This window comes from Schistocerca cancellata, chromosome 4 (genome assembly GCF_023864275.1).
Source record: "Schistocerca cancellata isolate TAMUIC-IGC-003103 chromosome 4, iqSchCanc2.1, whole genome shotgun sequence".
In the NCBI taxonomy this organism is placed as follows: domain Eukaryota; kingdom Metazoa; phylum Arthropoda; class Insecta; order Orthoptera; family Acrididae; genus Schistocerca; species Schistocerca cancellata.
Genome location: NC_064629.1, coordinates 469,571,454 through 469,592,034, shown reverse-complemented (window position 1 = coordinate 469,592,034; position 20,581 = coordinate 469,571,454). Strand labels below are relative to the sequence as shown.

The following is a 20,581-nucleotide window of genomic DNA, read 5'->3' as shown; positions in this document are numbered from 1 at the left end:
TATCTGTACTGCGGGATGGAGACAAGCTGGTGACGGCTCCATTCTGCTCTGGGGAACATCCATCTGGGCATCCATGGCTCCGGCAGAGCTCATGCAAGGCACCATGATGATCACGGAGTATCGTACACTGGTTACAGACTACGTACACCCCTTCATGATGATCATGTACCTGACAGCAGCAACAACTTTCAACAAGACAATGCGTCCTGTCAAACACCAGGAGTGGGACAGAGTGGTTCGAGGAACACAGTGGCAATTTCCAATTGCTGTGCTGGCCTCCCAACTCACCAGATCTGAACCCAATCAAACACATTTGGGATGTGACTCAAAGTGGCGTCTAGCTCATTGCCCCCCTCCTTCAAATTTATGGGAATTGGGTGACATGTGCAAATGTGGTGCTAACTCTCTCCTTCCATGCTACAGAGTGTCGCCACTGTTATCCATGCCAAAGATGGACATACCAGATATTAGGTAGGTGGTCATAATGTACTGGCTGATCTGTGAAAATTTAAATCTTGGGAGGAGGAATCTATGTAAGGGTCTGAAATAACAATGATTCACATTTCCAGATATGGTGGAGAAGCAAAAAATGGAGAGACATCAGACATAGCCTCACTTCATAAACACCTCAGCCAAATTCTATAAATATACAGCAGTAAGTAGTAGCACTTTCCAGTCACGCTATGGGAGATTGCATTTACATTTACAAAAATATTCAAGTGTTATACACCTCCCCACCCCACCAGCCTCACTCACTCCAATCCCCATACCAAGTTTGATATAGGTAATGAAGTGCTTTAGCATGGTGTGTCATGTACATTTTAATAGCAGTGACATAGTTTGTAGAGGATAATAAGCAGAAATGTCTCTTGGCAATGGTTCCACTGTCTCTACGGGTGTGTCATTACAGTCATGAACTTTTAACTAAACCTACAGATATTTAAAAAGATAAAAAAGTGGTATCTAATTAAGTGAACATGCTTGTCAAGGAATAGAGCCTCTTTTTCTGAGTCACCTTTGACTAAAGTCATCAGCAATATGTACAGAGAGCGATGTCAACTTCGATCAAGTTAAGCCTTTAAGCATCATACTCTGCCTGACAAAACAGGTTGTGTGTATGATGGGACTGGAATAGGATGTGTTGGGTGAGTGCACTGGACAGGCCTTACACCCACCTAGTCCATACACCTAAAGTCTCAACACAGACATCCATCTGTCAATCCAAATGAATAGCACTACATAATTGGGTCAAGACCAGAGTAGACCAGCTAGTGGCAGAACAAGCAGTTGAGGACAAGATGCTTGATTTCAATGGTTGCTTCACAACCTACACTATCTGGATCCTTCTGTCCAACCACTAGCTTGTCTGAATTATATAGATGGGAATAGCCTTGCAACGCATCTGTTGATCCTGTAATTCTAACCTCAGTGTCCACTAGTCTCTGCCGCACACACAGCTCTATCCTTGCCCCATACCCTCCTCTATCCTGCACCATGATCATAATGTCACCCATCCTGCACTTACACCCTCTTCTTCGCTGTCTCTCTCTACCTCTGTTCTATCTCCTCTTCCCAATCCACTCCTCCAAATCAATGTGTGTTGTGCACAACTCCTGCTGCCTGTGGCCATAAAAAGCCCAATGGTCCTACTTTCCTAAAACATATGCCTGTTGCCTGCCCTTTCCAGCTGTCAAACACTCTTCCCCCAACCTCCATCATAATGCCTGTCTCCTTTCTCCCCTTGTCCACTCAACCTAATGCAACCATTAACCCCTGTCGAACTGCAGTGTGTGTGTGTGTGTGTGTGTGTGTGTGTGTGTGTGTGTGTGTGTGTGTGTGTGTTTGTTTTAAGGATTTGTCTGAAAGTTAGAAGTCCTGTTTAAGTGCCTTTTCATGACCCAACACTTCAGCTATATCATAAGAATTGTTACCTTTACTCTTTTCATTATTTAATTTGTTTACAAGATGACAGTACAGAACTGTATCGAAAGCTTTTATGAAGTCAAGACAGACGGTATAAACCTTGACTCCTGTAAGTGCAGTCTACTGGATCTCAGGAATGAACAAGGCAAGCAAAATCAAAATATCTTTACCTGTGTAATCTATCTGGATTCCTAGAGCAGGATGGTTACTCTAAGTTCAGAGGGGCCTTTTCTCGATTGCGCAGCAGCAGCTCACACGATTATTTACCCAAGAGATACAATTTGGTGGGCTATATCCCTTTGACTTGCAGGGGTAGTAATCGCCTCTAAACCAAATTACACTCCTGGAAATGGAAAAAAGAACACATTGACACCGGTGTGTCAGACCCACCATACTTGCTCCGGACACTGCGAGAGGGCTGTACAAGCAATGATCACACGCACGGCACAGCGGACACACCAGGAACCGCGGTGTTGGCCGTCGAATGGTGCTAGCTGCGCAGCATTTGTGCACCGCCGCCGTCAGTGTCAGCCAGTTTGCCGTGGCATACGGAGCTCCATCGCAGTCTTTAACACTGGTAGCATGCCGCGACAGCGTGGACGTGAACCGTATGTGCAGTTGACGGACTTTGAGCGAGGGCGTATAGTGGGCATGCGGGAGGCCGGGTGGACGTACCGCCGAATTGCTCAACACGTGGGGCGTGAGGTCTCCACAGTACATCGATGTTGTCGCCAGTGGTCGGCGGAAGGTGCACGTGCCCGTCGACCTGGGACCGGACCGCAGCGACGCACGGATGCACGCCAAGACCGTAGGATCTTACGCAGTGCCGTAGGGGACCGCACCGCCACTTCCCAGCAAATTAGGGACACTGTTGCTCCTGGGGTATCGGCAAGGGCCATTCGCAACCGTCTCCATGAAGCTGGGCTACGGTCCCGCACACCGTTAGGCCGTCTTCCGCTCACGCCCCAGCATCGTGCAGCCCGCCTCCAGTGGTGTCGCGACAGGCGTGAATGGAGGGACGAATGGGGACATGTCGTCTTCAGCGATGAGAGTCGCTTCTGCCTTGGTGCCAATGATGGTCGTATGTGTGTTTGGCGCCGTGCAGGTGAGCGCCACAATCAGGACTGCATACGACCGAGGCACACAGGGCCAACACCCGGCATCATGGTGTGGGGAGCGATCACCTACACTGGCCGTACACCACTGGTGATCGTCGAGGGGACACTGAATAGTGCACGGTACATCCAAACCGTCATCGAACCCATCGTTCTACCATTCCTAGACCGGCAAGGGAACTTGCTGTTCCAACAGGACAATGCACGTCCGCATGTATCCCGTGCCACCCAACGTGCTCTAGAAGGTGTAAGTCAACTACCCTGGCCAGCAAGATCTCCGGATCTGTCCCCCATTGAGCATGTTTGGGACTGGATGAAGCGTCGTCTCACGCGGTCTGCACGTCCAGCACGAACGCTGGTCCAACTGAGGCGCCAGGTGGAAATGGCATGGCAAGCCGTTCCACAGGACTACATCCAGCATCTCTACGATCGTCTCCATGGGAGAATAGCAGCCTGCATTGCTGCGAAAGGTGGATATACACTGTACTAGTGCCGACATTGTGCATGCTCTGTTGCCTGTGTCTATGTGCCTGTGGTTCTGTCAGTGTGATCATGTGATGTATCTGACCCCAGGAATGTGTCAATAAAGTTTCCCCTTCCTGGGAAAATGAATTCACGGTGTTCTTATTTCAATTTCCAGGAGTGTATTAATTTTCTATGTATAAAATGAACTGTTTAAATATAGTTAAATTTTACAATTAATTGTTTAACATTATAAGAAATAAAATAATATTATGGAACCAGCAGGAATCGAACCACAGTAGGTTTGTGGGTACCCTCTCTTAACCACTTTGTTACTATGCCATTTCTGATACTCTATGTGTATATATTTTGAGAGCATTTTACCTTTTCCTATGGCCCATTCAAACAAAATCTTCCAGGAACCTGAAAGGGACATCTACACATAGTTTCAGCCAAACTGGTCAGCCTTGTCCCATGCCCTCACATTGTTAGATTTACATTTGGAGATCAAACTAACTCTTTAAATCTCATTTTCTTCTCCTAAATTCTACTGGAAAAGGGCCTCTTTAGCAAATGATCTACAGAAAACATTTTCATATTAAAGAAAGGGGCATTTTCCTATTTTGCTGTATTAATTTTATTTGTTCATGACTAATGATCTTGTGGTTCTGCAATAGAAAACTATGCTTTACATATTGAAATGTCAGCATGACAGCTTGACATTTACAAAGGTATTATATAGAGAGGATGACCGCCAAATTTTATAAGTTCTGACACTACCCTTTCTTCACCAGGTGCATGGTTATTTTTCAATTTATGTATCACTGACTCCACCTGCCTGCATTGCTGGTCTTTTTTCTTCTTACCTTTCATCTTCTCTTGCCTCTATATTCTCCTTCTGTTCTTGTGAATCTCTTGGTATGTGGTCTGATGTGGTATTGAGTATATCTTTAAAACATTCTGCCCACCTCTGCAAAACTTTGTTTATCTCTAAGCATCTTACCAAAAGAAGAAGAGTGAAACATGATGGAGGTTCAATGATTATTTGAGCAGCCATATCATGGTATTCCATGGGCCCCATGGTTACTCTGAAAGGTCACATTACTGCCAGGGATTATGTGACCGTTCTGGCTGACCAGATCTATCACATGGTACATTGTCAGTTCCCCAATGGTGATTATGTGTTCCAAAATGACAGGGTTCATGTTCATGCAGCTTCTATCATTCAGAACTGGTTCTGCAAGTATGAGGATGAATTTTCATATTTCCCCGGCCACCACAGTCATCAGATCTCAATATTACTGTGCCTTTGCTTTGGAAAGATGGCCATGTGACCACTATCCACCTCCATCATCATTATCTGAACTTTACGCTATTTGGCAGGAAAAATGGTATAACATTACCTTAAAAGCTATACAGGACATATATTTATCCATTCCGAGATGACTGGAAGCTGTTTTGAATGTCAATAGGTTTCCTACACTGTATTAGGCATGGTAATGTGTTGTGTACTGGCAGTTCCATATTTTCGTCCACAATCTGTAGCTGCACTCTATCCAGGCCAGTTCTGTTCCAGCTGTAAGTTGGTGTCATGCTTTCAGTTGTAAATGACCCTGCCCTCGGATTTGGACTTGATCATGGTTTTGACATGACACTAAGATGAGCAATCCATGCGTCTGTACAAAGTTCATGCCTTACTATAAGATTGACGAGTACCAACAAATGAAACAACCTCTGGTGCCATTTCAGTGTCAATCAACATCTCACACCTGTTGTTAACACATACAGGACAAACTTGTGGCCAGTACCCATTACAGACTTCAGCCCTGAGATGCAATGGTTCACCCCATTCACTTTCAGTTGAAGATGAACTTTATTAAGGACAAGCATGCCTACAGATGCAGCATCATCAGGGATCTAGGGAAACATCATCAGAACACTTATGTGCCAAATTCATTAAATTAGAGGGCCGATAGCTGCTGCAGTGCAGGGCGGCATACTAAAGCCTGTTGGCTGTTGGTAACATAGCTTGTGATTGTTCATTAACAACTGTCAATTCTCCCTGCAGTTGACCTCAACTAAAACATTCCCCTATTTATTTTTCAGTATTAGACAGAATTAAATAGACACATGAAAGGATCTAAAGAATAGAAATCATACAATACATTAAGTAAACAAGTGGTTGATTTTCCCAACTGCAAAAGCTGATGCACTGTTGAGCTAGATTCTCAAAGGTCACTGACCCACGAAGCTAGAATGTAAAATTTTAAAACATGCACTAATTTCATGTAAACACACAACTAAGCAAAAAACATTAACTGTAGCTGCTGATACTGCTACTGTGTGAGGCTCCATTGGTAATCCCCATAGACTCAATTTATTGGCATAACTGTAACAACTAATGTCACAGACACCTAAAGAACATCACTGATGCAGCAGCTTAGCACACTATTTAAATAGTCTGCAAATAAACTGTAACAGCTATTAGGATGGAACAAAATACAGTTTTAAAAAGCAATCACTCATAATGCTCATCCATATATTCAAAATAATTCTTGTAGATAGCTCATCACAAGTGTTGCACTGACATTTACAGCAGTACACATACATAGTTTTGATTACTAAATACAAAATGTTTGCTGACCCAAACTACAATGGTGAATATTATGTAGTAATGTAAATGATATTTATTCATACATTGCTCCCGTACCCATTACATAAACATGATGCATGTTCACAAGTGCAGACATACTGTTGATAAAAGTTGTGTAGCTGGTGTTTTTGCAGTACCTTGGAAACATCCATTCTGTCTGGAAGTCATTGGTGATTTTTGATGCCCAGTAAGGTAATATACAATATGTACAAGAGCCAAGAGGGAATAATAAGGGTGGACAACCAAGAACAAAGTGCTCGAATTCAAAAGGATGTAAGACAGGAATGTAGTCTTTCGCCCCTTCTGTTCAATCTATACATCGAAGAAGCAATGATGGAAATAAAAGAAAGGTTCAGGACTGGAATTAAAATTCAAAGAGAAACAATATCAATGATATGATTCGCTGATGACATCACTATCCTAAGTGAAAGTGAAAAAGAATTACACGTTCTGCTGAATGGAATGAACAATCTAATGAGTACAGAATACAGATTGAGAGTAAACTGAAGAAAGACAAAAGTAATGAGAAGTATCAGAAATTAGAACAGTGAAAAATTTAACATTAGGATTGATGGTCACAAAGTAGATGAAGTTAAAGAATTCTACTACCTAGGCAGTAAAATAACCAATGGTGGATGGAGCATGGAGCATCAAAAGCAGACTAACAATGGCAAAAAGGGCATTCCTGGCCAAGAGAAGTCTGCTAGTATTAAAAACAGGCCTTAATTTGAGCAAGAAATTTCTGAGACTGTGCGTTTGAAGTACAGCTTTGTATGGTAGTGGAACATGGACTGTAGGAAAACCAGAACAGAAGAGAATCAAAGCATTTGAGATATGATGCAACAGACAAATGTTAAAAATTAGGTGGGCTGATAAGGTAAGTGTTGTATCCGTAGTTAGAGAAACAACAAATAACGATTGGCATGAGTTCCAAATTCTGTTTATTGCCAACAGTTCCACTATACTAACACAACTTGGTGCTTGATCGAGAGCAGCGACTGGGCTGCAGAGTCCAAGTCCGGTATGGTAAACAGTCGTAGTACAGTGTAGCGTCGTTTCCTGGGTGCAATGTCGACATTGTAAGTAGGTAGCCCAACACGAGACTGCCCGGCGTGGTGGCGTATGCGACTATGTAGGGTGAGTGGTGGAGGAATATGCCCGTTGTAACCGAGTCCGCTTGTCGTGTCCTGATACGATTGGCGGCGCGGCCTCGTGTAACTATCTCTCGGGAGGACGCCGGCCAAGGTTGCCATGACAGTGCAGAGGCACTCAGTGTGTGAGGCCTGCGCCTGCACTGTACAGCTGTGCAGAGCTGTGCATAAGCAGGCGTGCCGGCCGTTGGCTGTATGACGTAAAGACCGCAGCCACGCAGCTGCAGGTGCCATGGTGTGGGCATTAACTATACCACAGTAAGGAATGAGGAGGTTCTACATAAAACCAGAGAGGAAAGGAATATGTGGAAAACACTGATAAGGAGAAGGGACACGTTGATAGGACATCTGTTAAGACATGAGGGAATGACTTCCATGGTACTAGAAGGCAAAAACTGTAGAGGAAGACAGAGATTGGAATACATCCAGCAAAGAACTGAGGACGTAGGTTGTAAGTGCTACTCTGGGATAAAGAGGTTGGCACAGGAGAGGAATTTGTGGCACGCCGCATCAAACCAGTCAGAACACTGATGTAAAAAGGAAAGGTGTTTTCCTAACACATGAATATGTTGCTGTTTTTACTTTCTTTTTTGAGATATTATTGTCATAACTAATAAATATTGATACAGTCTGCGGAAAATAATGACGGCTTCTAAATAGTTACTTCTTTCGATACACTATATCTTTTTCCATTAACTTCTCTGTATAAACAAATGCTTATCAATAATTTTCCCAAGACTGCGCTCCACTTCATCAACTACACTTCTACAATAGTGTCTAGCTTCTCAATATGTACAGAAACATTGCTACCTTTCTGACATATAAGCACTGCAGTCCAGCAGCTCAGGCAGTCTATTCGTAGTTCTGGACGAAGACGCTGCATTAAAACACATTACCTGATGTACTGACCTCAGTGACTCTGTAAATAAACTATATAAACCACTGTGGGGTACACATAGCACTGCTCTTTCTCACCAGTCCATCATGTTCTCCTAAATCTTAATAGCACTGTTTGATCTCCTACTGATTACTTGATAGAGTGTAGTCTCTTCCCACAGCGGCCAAAACCAACTGTGAGGGCCCTCTTCCCTGTTTAACTACTGTTGTACTTGAACTCCCATAAAAGTTTGGAGCAGCACTGCAGAAAAACATTATACATGGTGCTTGAAAATGCAGAATATAGACTGAACAAATGCCCCTCAAAAATATTAAAATGTTATCTCTATTAATTTGTGGAGGAGGCACTTGCTTGCTCATTCATAGAGAAGAGGCCAAGCTGTGAGGTCACACTTGTTCCCAGTCCTGTAGTGCTGTCTCAGGTGACAAAGTTGCAAGAAGAGATGGATGCATGTGGCACTGTGCCTACACACACCAAGCTGCAACAGAAGAGTGTACTACAAAACTCTGACAGACAGCAGCATTTACTACTGCTATCATGACTGAGCTGGACAATGTTGCAGAAGGCACTTGTAGATGTGTACTGAGGAGATCTAACACAGCAAGCTGCATGAGAAACAGCACCACCAATGACAGGCAAACACAGCACTGCAAAATGGCAAGAGTCTGGAGGAACATCAGACAGGTAAACCATGGAGTTCCTCCTCAATAAAGAGTGACAGCCAAAGCACCACAAATTCCAGGCAAATGAAGCACCAAAAGTGGGTGCGAGAAAGAAGTATCCTCTCACAATCATCTCATGCAGCAACAAGGGGTGCAGAAGAAAGGTTATAGCAGACAAGTGAGGGTGGTCTACTCTTGTAGCTAGTCAAGCAAACTTACCATACTCATCAGATGCAGAGGGGCACACTAAGCTGCAGTGCAGCAGCTAAGGCAGCAGCTTTACAGTTCTGGACGAAGATGCTGACATACCAGAAGCCACAGCAGAGGATGAATCTCACCCCAACACCCTTGACTTACAACCTGCCCAGATGAAGGAGCCATAACCACCACTTGTCATCTTGCAAGTAAACGGCAATTATAGAAGATTGCTGCAGCTCATCTCACAGTGGATCAAGTTTGACTTAGCGGTCAAATCAGCAGGAAAAGACCTGATATGGGTCAACCTTCGCACTTGTGAGGGCTACAGGAGCACCATAAGTGAAATGGGCACATGCCAGTGGCTAGTTTATACTCAAGCCACTCATGCAGACAAGGTGATCGAGGCTGTTTCTCACAGCTTCCTGCAGTCAATGCAGCCTGATTACCTCATATTGGAACTCTAGGAGCTCAGTTTCAGGTATGCACTGTGGTGCACATGAAATCCCCAAACACAGGAGAGAACAAAACTGAAAGTTGTTACAGCACACACTGGTGGTGAAGTTGCCCGTAAAGGTGGAGAACGAGAGAATCAAAGCTGTGTTACCTCGCCCACGTGGATTACCATACAGGGTCCAAAGAATCATAAGGCAGACTGTTCTGATTGTCATCTGCACCTGAGTCAGGTGTGTGATGTCAGCAATGCAGAGGAGCAATCTATCCGACGACCACACCCGGACACACCACAGAGTGAGAGACTGGTGGGTGACATCACCAGTGCAGAGCTGCTCCTGCCACTGGACACAGGTGTAGCAGTCATAGCAACACCAACCCAAAGAAGAAGGCATGCATGGTCCTGAAAACACACACTGCAGGTGCATACAGACAGCCTGCAAGAGCTGGGGATTCAGTACAGTCCATAATCAGTGGTGCAGGCAGAACACGAGCTCACAATCTCTGCCCCCATCAGCCAGAGGAGAGGAGGAGAGACATCAGCTTCGCAGAAAATAGTGGCAGCGGCCGTTATGTCACAAACCACAACACGGCAGCCAACATCAGCTATGCAGATGGTGTGAGAAGTGGCAACTTCAGCAGCCTGGTCATCCTGCTCATAACAATGTTTAACCGTTTAATGAGCATGGTTGAAATCCTTTTGTGCAGATGTCTGCAGCAATGAAGACTGCTATGGAAACACCACAGTCACCAGCTGCCACTTTGTACACTGATGTGCACGAGCAGCGTGACTGGTCAGCTTGACTCACCACCACCACCACCACCACCACCACCACCACCACTACGCTGCCAGCACCAGAGGATGAAGAAAATCTGAATCAGGCATCCTACGGAAAGAATTGATGATCAGCTACATGTGACAGTAACCATGTAGAGTTGGTGGAGACTACAATCTTTTGTTTCTGCACACGTTTGCTTTAGTAACTCCTGCTGTAAGCAAATGCAATTTTCCACATCTTTATTATTCAATATATTTTTCTCAGTTTCATTGCCAATACTGTGGTTAGCAACAATTTGCCAGAATCAGTTGTCTCACATCTCAATTGCGGCTATACCGTTCATAAAATGCTACAGATTTTGCACTAGAATATTCGTGATACTGTTCATCTTAAGTTTTATTAATAGAATGTACAGAAATGGCACAATGTCCAGTCTCTATACTGAAATTTGAGATTCAGTTTACTGTCACAGCAGTGTTTTCCCATGGTCAGATATGCATAAATATCTCATTTGCTCTCACATCATGCCACCATCAGCTCTCTTTGAATTCCATCTGTAGGCCTGGTACACAACTCCTTCATCTACATCTATATAAATAGTCTGCAAGCCACCATACATTGCACGGTGGAGGGTACCCTGTACTGCTACTAGTCGTTTCCTTTCCTGGTACCCTCGCAGATGGAGCAAGGGAAAAATGACTGCCTATATGCCTCCTTCGCACAAACCAGTCAAAAGAGAGCAGTACCTGATACGAGACATTAATAACCTTAAACAGTCCTTGTTTTTGAGGCATAGGATAGTTCTGGTCATGGTGGATTATGGGATGTATCACTTCCAGTAAAAGTAATAGTAACTGGCAAACCATCCACAAGTGCTCTCTCTCTCGAGAAAATAAGAAATATGATAATTTTCCTTCAGATACCTTTTACATTGATATTCTATTTACCACCATAAAACTGTTTTTCTAAGCCTATTAAAAATCATATAAATCAGCTTGTTCAATAATACTTATGTTTCATATATTTAATGAGAAACCATTTAAAAGCAGGCCTAACTGAACAGCTATAATAGGTCTATTCCAAAAGAAATTGTCAACCCCATGCAAATTCTTAAAATTCTGCACTAACTACTCTTTTCTAAACTGATATAAAAAGTCTGAAATTCTGACAGACATATAGTCTTTTAAATGTTGTTTTGAAACTGCTGAACTGAAGTATAACATAACAATTTTTAGAACTCAATATGTAAAGAGATTTATTCCCTGATGATAGTATCAAACAGAAAAACGAATACAGACACATTACTCCAAGGATTAAGGAATATCTTCATTACCTATTAGATCATCATCTTGTAAATTAATACAGAAAATAAAAATTACCTCCAACAATATCTGTTAAATCAAAATTTTGTATTCTTCTATCATCACACTCAATAGGTTTCAGCCCCGCAACACTGTTAAAAACTGCAAAAGTTCTATACAAAAACTTCAGCAGCCAGTCTGTCCTGCAAAATAATGAGAGAAGAATTAATCTAACACCAAAATAATAAATACATCAAGAGACTACATTGTACTATACAAAGACATCCTTTGACAAATCGGAAATCATAGAATTTTTGAATGGGGTCTCCTTGCAACATAATTTATAATGCCAAGTTAACAACAATCTCACATACGACAAATTGGGTAGTTTCACACTTTTTTCAAAGAAATGTTCTTTTCTTTCATAAATAAATCAAGATACAGATGACACAATATTGATGAGAACTAACCTCTTCTTACTGTCAGTACATGGTATAATTCCACAGATGATAATGAGTCCAACTTTCTGTTGGTGTTTTGTATGTATATGAACTATATCTTCCACATTTTTGGGTGAAAAGCTGCATATGGACTCGAACCCAGGTGTTAAAGTTTCACCTATAGTGAGGTCATTATATGCCACAAGCAATTATTTTTGTCAATTAGGAGCCAATAATACTAAACTAAACTGTGGGAAACATTGCAGCATAATAATCTATACATTATTATTTTACTTGAAATAACGCTTCTACTTCTACAGGGATAATCAAAGTTTTATTTTCACCTCAAAAAATGGAGTTACATAAGTAATTTTTTGCAGGTACACATCTGCAGCTTTGGTACAAAATGAAATCCCTGTACCACAGTACCATTGCACACCACCAGATGAGCCTAAACAAAGTGGTGCAGTCCACTGATAAAGTAGAACAAGTCAGAATAACAAAGAACCATCTGGCAGACAATCTCTGTGCAAAAAAGTGGGAAATGCAAGAGAAACTGAGGCAATGGTGCTGAAAGACCGGTCTGTCATAAACAATGCGTTAACAGAAAAAGCTAAAAATCAGTTACGGATCAGTCTTTCCTTCCTCATATGACATTTTAAATATTATAAAGGTTAATGCTCACTGTGGTTTTCACAACTGTCCAAACAGCCTGCTTCACTGAAATAGCAGCAGGAATTTTGCAGCTGTATCAGGCCAGCCAAGATGACATCTTCAGCCACCTAATTACCATGGGTAAGTGCTGCAAGAGCAAAGCAAGCAGTGTGGAGCAAACAGATTATGGTATTATGAGGTAAACTGCCACAGAAGCACACTATTGAAATCTCATGATGAGGTTCTGGGAGGCTGTACAGGCTAAGCACCACAGGATGCTGTCTGAGGAGGGTGCTTTTGCTACACAAAAACACCCCACCTCATTACGTATCAAATGGTCATACACGGTGCAATTTAGGCCAATTAAATTTTGCCATTCCCTCATACTGTCCTGACATTTCACCCAGTGCCTACTTCATGTTTCTTTGGATAAAGGTATCAGTACATAGCAGGCATTTCCGGAATGATGATGAGGTGAATTTCGAGGTGGAATGCTTGCTAAATAGGCAAAATGAAGACTTCGACAATGGAGGTCTTCAACAAATCATCCATCTTTGGACAAAATGTGTTACATTTAAGGGTGAATATGCAGACAAGGACAGACACTGTCACAAAGTTTCAGGTCACAGCTTGATTTTTTTCGAGCTGACCATTAAAACTTTATAATTAACTCTCATAAATAATACTTACGCTTCAACTAAAAATTCCTGGTGGTAGACTTAATGCTTTACTCCTACAGATTCAGTTTTCTACAAACACATGCTCTTCTTTAATGTATGTGGCAGTTTTGAAGATACCATGCAACTTGATCATTTTATTTATAGATATATTTTTATTTATCAGTTTCTGCATTAACTGTTGCCATTGATTAAATTATTGTATTCTTTTGTTTCTGAAAATAAGCTTTTCATTCCTACACAATTTTTCATGCAATGACTGAAGAAACAAACATCAATTGGTGGTTATGAAGTATATTTTTTAAACACACACCAAACCAGTTTTTTTTTATAAGCATTACCACTCTGGCTCATCTTTAGATGTATTACATGTTGCTGTTATTCAGAACAGCATCTGCCTCCTGGTTATCAATATACATTAAAAATACTTTGTGTGGTCACTGGGTGTCATGTCATGACAGTATGAGGACGTCAAAATTTTATAGCCCAAAACAGCAGAGTGTATGACTGTTCAATGCACTACAATGATATATATATATAACACTTTCCTGTAGAGCTAAAAATGTTAGTAAAGACCACACTACTTCCAATTCTCATTTACAGTACTACAGAAAAACTTTTGCCACAAAGTCATATACATTCATGTTGATGATGACACAAATTGGATTTATGTTTTCACCACACCACTACACATCCGTTAGGTGTGGGCAGGTATAGGAGTTACTCATACTTTGGAATTTCACACTCTAAAGTAGCTGCTCTATAACAGTTACATGATCTGTCTGGTTTACAAGACATATTTCCTTTATTATTTTTGCTGACACTCTTAAATTTTAAAATGTACTTAATACTAATAGTAATGGATCAATTTCAGTCCTAATATGTTTGGTCAGTATTGTGTTATTACCTATCATAAAAAGTACTTTCTTTTCTTTCTTTCTGTCTTTCTTTTTTTCCCCAAAGAACATTCATTTCTTTTGGCTGGGTAGGTTGCTACATTCAATTTTAAACAGTAAAGTTTACACAGATATGCATGTTAAGCTACTGACAATGGCCTATAGTCTTTAATTAATTTTTTTTTTTAAAGAAGTTAAACCAAACAACTGATGAAGTTTGAATAAGTGTATTTCCAATTCACTATAATGAAACAATTCTCCATTCCCCATTTCTTTTAATTAATGTGTGTGTGTGTGTGTGTGTGTGTGTGTGTGTGTGTGTGTGTGTGTGTGTGTGTGTGTGTGTGTGTGTGTGTGTGTGTGAGAGAGAGAGAGAGAGAGAGAGAGAGAGAGAGAAGGGGGGAGAAGAAAACCATACAAAGGGTGTAAATTTGAACTGATATTGAAATTACACAAGTTTCAGACAAAAACTGTCATTTCCTTGGGCTTAAAAGAGTTAAGGACAAGAAATGTGACTAGTAGTTATTATGATACATTAAATAACAGTTCCAAAGTTTTTGACTAGTGTAACAATTTTCACTTTAACAATGCAAAACAAAGTGTAAAATAATTATAACAATTACAAAGAGACTTACTTGCAGTACCCATTTATAATTTTCCCTGAAACTACTCTTGACAGTTTCTTCCATTCCTTTGGATTGTCTGTTGCCGGTGTTCCAAGCATTATGGCATCCTGCACAATTCCTTCACATCCTTTTCTCCCGGACATTTCCTAAAAGAAGTAAACAATACGTATACAGTCAACTCTGTACCATGGATATAAAAGAAGAATGGTGACAAAGTGTAGGAGATGACCCTCAAGAGAGAGAAAAATTGGCCAAGTTTTACTGAATGTATGCCTGCAAATACATCATTTCCATGTCAGAGGCCATTTTATTCATAGAGAGCAGAACCCTGAACAGAGCATATCAGAGGTTGACATATTGTCAGTCATTGCATGGGAATGGTATTGTTATCCATGGCAGTAGTGCCCTCACAACACTAGCAGCAGCATTACTTGCCATCACTTCCACTCCTATTTCCAACTGCCTTCAAATACATGTGTGTACTAGACAATAAAATATGAAATAGGCAAACATGGTTTTAGCATACAGACAAACAAACAATACGGTAATGAGTGAGTGGTGGCGTAACTACCTCGAGCAATTAAACAGAGAACCGACTCGTGGAGATAACATCTTGGACCTACTGATAACAAACAGACCCGAACTTTTCGACTCTGTAAGTGCAGAACAGGGAATCAGTGATCAAAAGGCCATTGCAGCATCCCTGAATATGGAAGTTAATAGGAATATAAAAAAAGGGAGGAAGGTTTATCTGTTTAGCAAGAGTAATAGAAGGCAGATTTCAGACTACCTAACAGATCAAAACGAAAATTTCTGTTCCGACACTGACAATGTTGAGTGTTTATGGAAAAAGTTCAAGGCAATCGTAAAATGCATTTTAGACAGGTACGTGCTGAGTAAAACTGTGAGGGACGGGAAAAACCCACCATGGTTCAACAACAAAGTTAGGAAACTACTGCGAAAGCAAAGAGAGCTTCACTCCAAGTTTAAACGCAGCCAAAACCTCTCAGACAAACAGAAGCTAAACAATGTCAAAGTTAGCGTAAGGAAGGCTATGCGTGAAGCGTTCAGTGAATTCGAAAGTAAAATTCTATGTACCGACTTGACAGAAAATCCTAGGAAGTTCTGGTCTTACGTTAAGTCAGTAAGTGGCTCATAACAGCATATCCAGACACTCCGGGATGATGATGGCATTGAAACAGAGGATGACACGCATAAAGCTGAAATACTAAACACCTTTTTCCAAAGCTGTTTCACAGAGGAAGACCACACTGCAGTTCCTTCTCTAAATCCTCGCACAAATGAAAAAATGGCTGACATCGAAATAAGTGTCCAAGGAATAGAAAAGCAACTGGAATCACTCAACAGAGGAAAGTTCACTGGACCTGACCGGATACCAATTCGATTCTACACAGAGTACGCGAAAGAACTTGCCCCCCTTCTAACAGCCGTGTACCACAAGTCTCTAGAGGAACGGAAGGTTCCAGATGATTGGAAAAGAGCACAGGTAGTCCCAGTCTTCAAGAAGGGTCGTCGAGCAGATGCGCAAAACTATAGACCTATATCTCTGACATCGATCTGTTGTAGAATTTTAAAACATGTTTTTTGCTCGAGTATCATGTCGTTTTTCGAAACCCAGAATCTACTCTGTAGGAATCAACATGGATTCCGGAAACAGCGATCGTGTGAGACCCAACTTGCTTTAGTTGTTCATGACACCCAGAAAATATTAGATACAGGCTCCCAGGTAGATGCTATTTTCCTTGACTTCCGGAAGGCGTTCGATACAGTTCCGCACTGTTGCCTGATAAACAAAGTAAGTGCCTAGGGAATATCTGACCAGCTGTGTGGCTGGATTGAAGAGTTTTTAGCAAACAGAACACAGCATGTTGTTATCAATGGAGAGACGTCTACAGACGTTAAAGTAACCTCTGGCGTGCCACAGGGGAGTGTTATGGGACCATTGCTTTTCACAATATATATAAATGACCTAGTAGATATTGTCGGAAGTTCCACGCGGCTTTTCGCGGATGATGCTGTAGTATACAGAGAAGTTGCAGCATTAGAAATTTGTAGCAAAATGCAGGAAGAGCTGCAGCGGATAGGCACTTCACTTGGTGCAGGAAGTGGCAACTGACCCTTAACATAGACAAATGTAATGTATTGCGAATACATAGAAAGAAGGATCCTTTATTGTATGATTATATGATAGCGGAACAAACACTGGTAGCAGTTACTTCTGTAAAATATCTGGGAGTATGTGTGCGGAATGATTTGAAGTGGAATTATCATATAAAATTAATTGTTGGTAAGGCGGGTACCAGGTTGAGATTCATTGGGAGAGTCCTTAGAAAATGTAGTCCATCAACAAAGGAGGTGGCTTACAAAACACTTGTTCGGCCTATACTTGAGTATTGCTTGTCAGTGTGGGATCCGTACCAGATCGGGTTGATGGAGGAGATAGAGATGATCCAAAGAAGAGCTGCACATTTCGTCACATGGTTATTTGGTAAGCGTGATAGCGTTACGGAGATGTTTAGCAAACTCAAGTGGCAGACTCTGCAAGAGAGGCGCTCTGCATCGCGGTGTAGCTTGTTCGCCAGGTTTCGAGAGGGTGCATTTCTGGATGAGGCATCGGATATATTGCTTCCCCCTACTTATACCTCCCTAGGAGATCACGAATGTAAAATTAGAGAGATTCGAGCGCACATGGAGGCTTTCAGACAGTTGTTCTTCCCGCGAACCATATGCGACTGGAACAGAAAAGGAAGGTAATGACAGCGGCACGTAAAGTGCCCTCCGCCACACACCATTGGGTGGCTTGCGGAGTGTAAATGTAGATGTAAATGTAGAACTATAGGAGGGAAAATATTCCCATAAAAATTTCTTTGTTCCTTAACTCTTCAGTAATTTTCTCCTGCAGTTTGCCCTTACGGTATAAAAATACTCTATATAAGGAAAATATATCTTAAGGTAACACACTGGACAATGGTCAGCACTTGACAAATGCTGGGAGCAAAACATGAAGGAATTTGCTTCTTTCCATTATGCAGAAAGTTAACATGTTAAAATAACAGTAGTATCAGTAACAAACAGAAGACACGACAAAAAGACAGCTACACAAGTAAGCTTTTGGCCAGAAGGTCTTCTTCTGAAGTAGACAACTCCCCCCCCCCCCCCCCCACACACACACACAGTGAGTGATCACTGTCTCTGGCCTTAGCAGCCAGAGGAAGTGGTCGCACGCGTGCGTGCAGCGGTGTGTGTGTTAATTTACTTCTGTGCTTTTGTGTCAATCTGTTCCATGCATAAATGATAATGCCTGAACCACATGGAGATTTACTGCATGGTTACTACTATCACCATTTCTGGTCAAAACTGAACTTTTGCCTTAACAGAGAGAGAGAATGGACACATCAACATATAAAAATTAACAAGTTACAATAAGGCAACTTCTTACGGGAAACTGGCTTATGCCTTACCAAATTTATACATCATAACTAGACCACGGATTTTTAGGTAGTAAAAAAGTGTGTTTTAGGCACCTAAAATAGGCTCCTTCAGTAGTTCATTTAGGCTATATAGAACCTAAAATAGGCTCTAATAGAAACGATGCAGAGAAAATAAAAAAAAATTAAAATACACAGTGTTAACAGTATGAACATCTTATTAGTCATTAAAACAAGGAGAATGAATATTTACACAGTTACAGAGCACAGTAATCTACAACATTAATGTTGAACATAACTCCAAATATTTTTGAGTTCCTGCAAGATAAAGATCTCCATAAAAAAGATGTGGCAATGGTTTAATTAACACATTCGTACTTTCACATATTCTGACAATAGTTGGCTTCACAATAAATAACCAAAATCTTTTCTAGGTTTTCTAGTGAAAAACTGTGGCGCTTGTCAGTCAGAATCAATTTATACACTGAAAAAGAACGTTCTACATCAACAGATGTGACAGGGGCGTACTTCATTTTCGGCACATGTTGGACAGGAATGCTGCAGTCAGGAGTGCTGGATTTTCCACTAAGTATGTCGGCAGCTGCACACAACTCCTTCAGGCCAGTGTTCTTCTGCAAAACAGTTTGCATTTTTGCCCATACTTTTTCCCCTACTTCACCTGGTGCTTCATTAATTTTCATTCTGACTTCTTCAAGCAAAGAAATATTGTCGTAGGTAGGTCTCCCTGAGCTTTCTAATTGTGAAATTATTCTTGCCATAAATGTGTAGTGGGCCCTAATGTAAGATAAGTCCCGTTTTAAAGAAGAATCTTTGAGTAACTCAATTGCTGCAGTTACAGATGCAGCATCCTCCGGTATATTTTCAACCACCTTCTGGACAGCTGAGAGATGCGTACTATAGTATTCTGCTGCTATCAGCCACGTGCCCCAGCGGGTGACAACAGGCTCTGGCGGCAATGGAACATCTGGAAGCTGTTCTTTGAATGCCTGTATTCTTGATGGTGCCTTAACAAAAATTTTCTTCACCACAGATATTACTTTATTTACTTTAGGAAATTGTAGTCTTACTTGCTCTGCTATGCGGTTGATCCCATGTACTACACAAGTTACATGGAGCATCAATAGGTAGAATACTTTTAATAGTTGAAACGCTGCTATCATATACGCTGCAGCATCAGTGACAGCCAGAAGCACCTTATTCTCATCCACTCCGTTTGGGTATAGCACCTTAAGCCCATTGTTCACAAACTGTGCTACTGTCTGTTGGTAAGATTTTGCAAGCTGTTTTGAGTAAATCAAATGAGCCCTGGATGGAGCATCTGGATCTAGCTTGCCAATAATCAGGTTTGCAATGTAACGACCAAGACTGTCAGTAGTTTCATCCACAGAAATCCATATAAAAGATTCTCCAACACCATCTCGGATTCTGTGCAATGCAGCATTGTAAGCTGAATCCACATAATTCTTACGTAAAGTTGACTCCACAGGAATAGACTGATGGCAGTATTTCTCAAGAAAACCTCTGAAAATAGGGTTTTCTAGTTTCTGAAAGGGGATGTTTGCTGCCACAAGTGCATGACAGAAATCACTGCAGAACTTGTTTTCTTCAGAGGATTCACCAGATTTATTGGTTAAAAAGAGTTTGCTTCAATTTTGACTTTCGTTCAACATTAGCTTTATGTGCGATTCCATCTGCTTGCTGAGTTAAGTGAGATTTCTTAACACTCAAAACCTAATACAAGAGAAAAGGGAAATGCAGTTTACAATCGCATATAAAGAGTATTTCGTATTACTAAAGAATAGTGATAAAAAAGAATCCTAAGTGACAGAAAAATAAGAAGTCTAAGAAAAACATCAACTAACCTCCTTGTTGCATGCTTGGCAGAAAACAATTTTCCCATCTGTTGTATAATGCGAAAATCTTGCAGCCACTGCCTTATATGAGATGACTTTGAACTAGCTCTTTTCGGCATGGCGTAGTATTCTCACACAGAAACTAGAATTTATTTTGCACAAAAACGTCAGTAACACTTAACACGTCGGTCGCTACACAATGTACTGATTTGTTTTCGCTGGGAAAAAGTGAAAGATGACCTTTTTTTTTTTTTTTTTTCCTTTTACAGCGCTGAACGCTGAAAGGCATAATCAGTCTTAAATGATGATGATTTACAGCGGTGCATGGAAGCGGTAGGGGAAGTACCGTACTCGTTGCTGGATATGTGGCACC

General features: G+C 41.3%; 1 protein-coding gene across 1 annotated transcript in view; it reads right to left on the bottom strand.

Annotated features, from left to right (window-relative positions):
- The window catches only part of LOC126185211 (transmembrane and coiled-coil domain-containing protein 4-like), a 136,103-nt gene that overhangs the window by 22,157 nt on the left and 93,365 nt on the right, over positions 1–20,581 (bottom strand). The window contains exons 8-9 of the mRNA XM_049928094.1: positions 14,895–15,031; positions 11,671–11,795 (exon numbers count right to left, since the gene is read on the bottom strand). Coding sequence (XP_049784051.1) covers positions 11,671–11,795; positions 14,895–15,031 — 262 coding nt within the window. The remainder of the gene's footprint in view (positions 1–11,670; positions 11,796–14,894; positions 15,032–20,581) is intronic.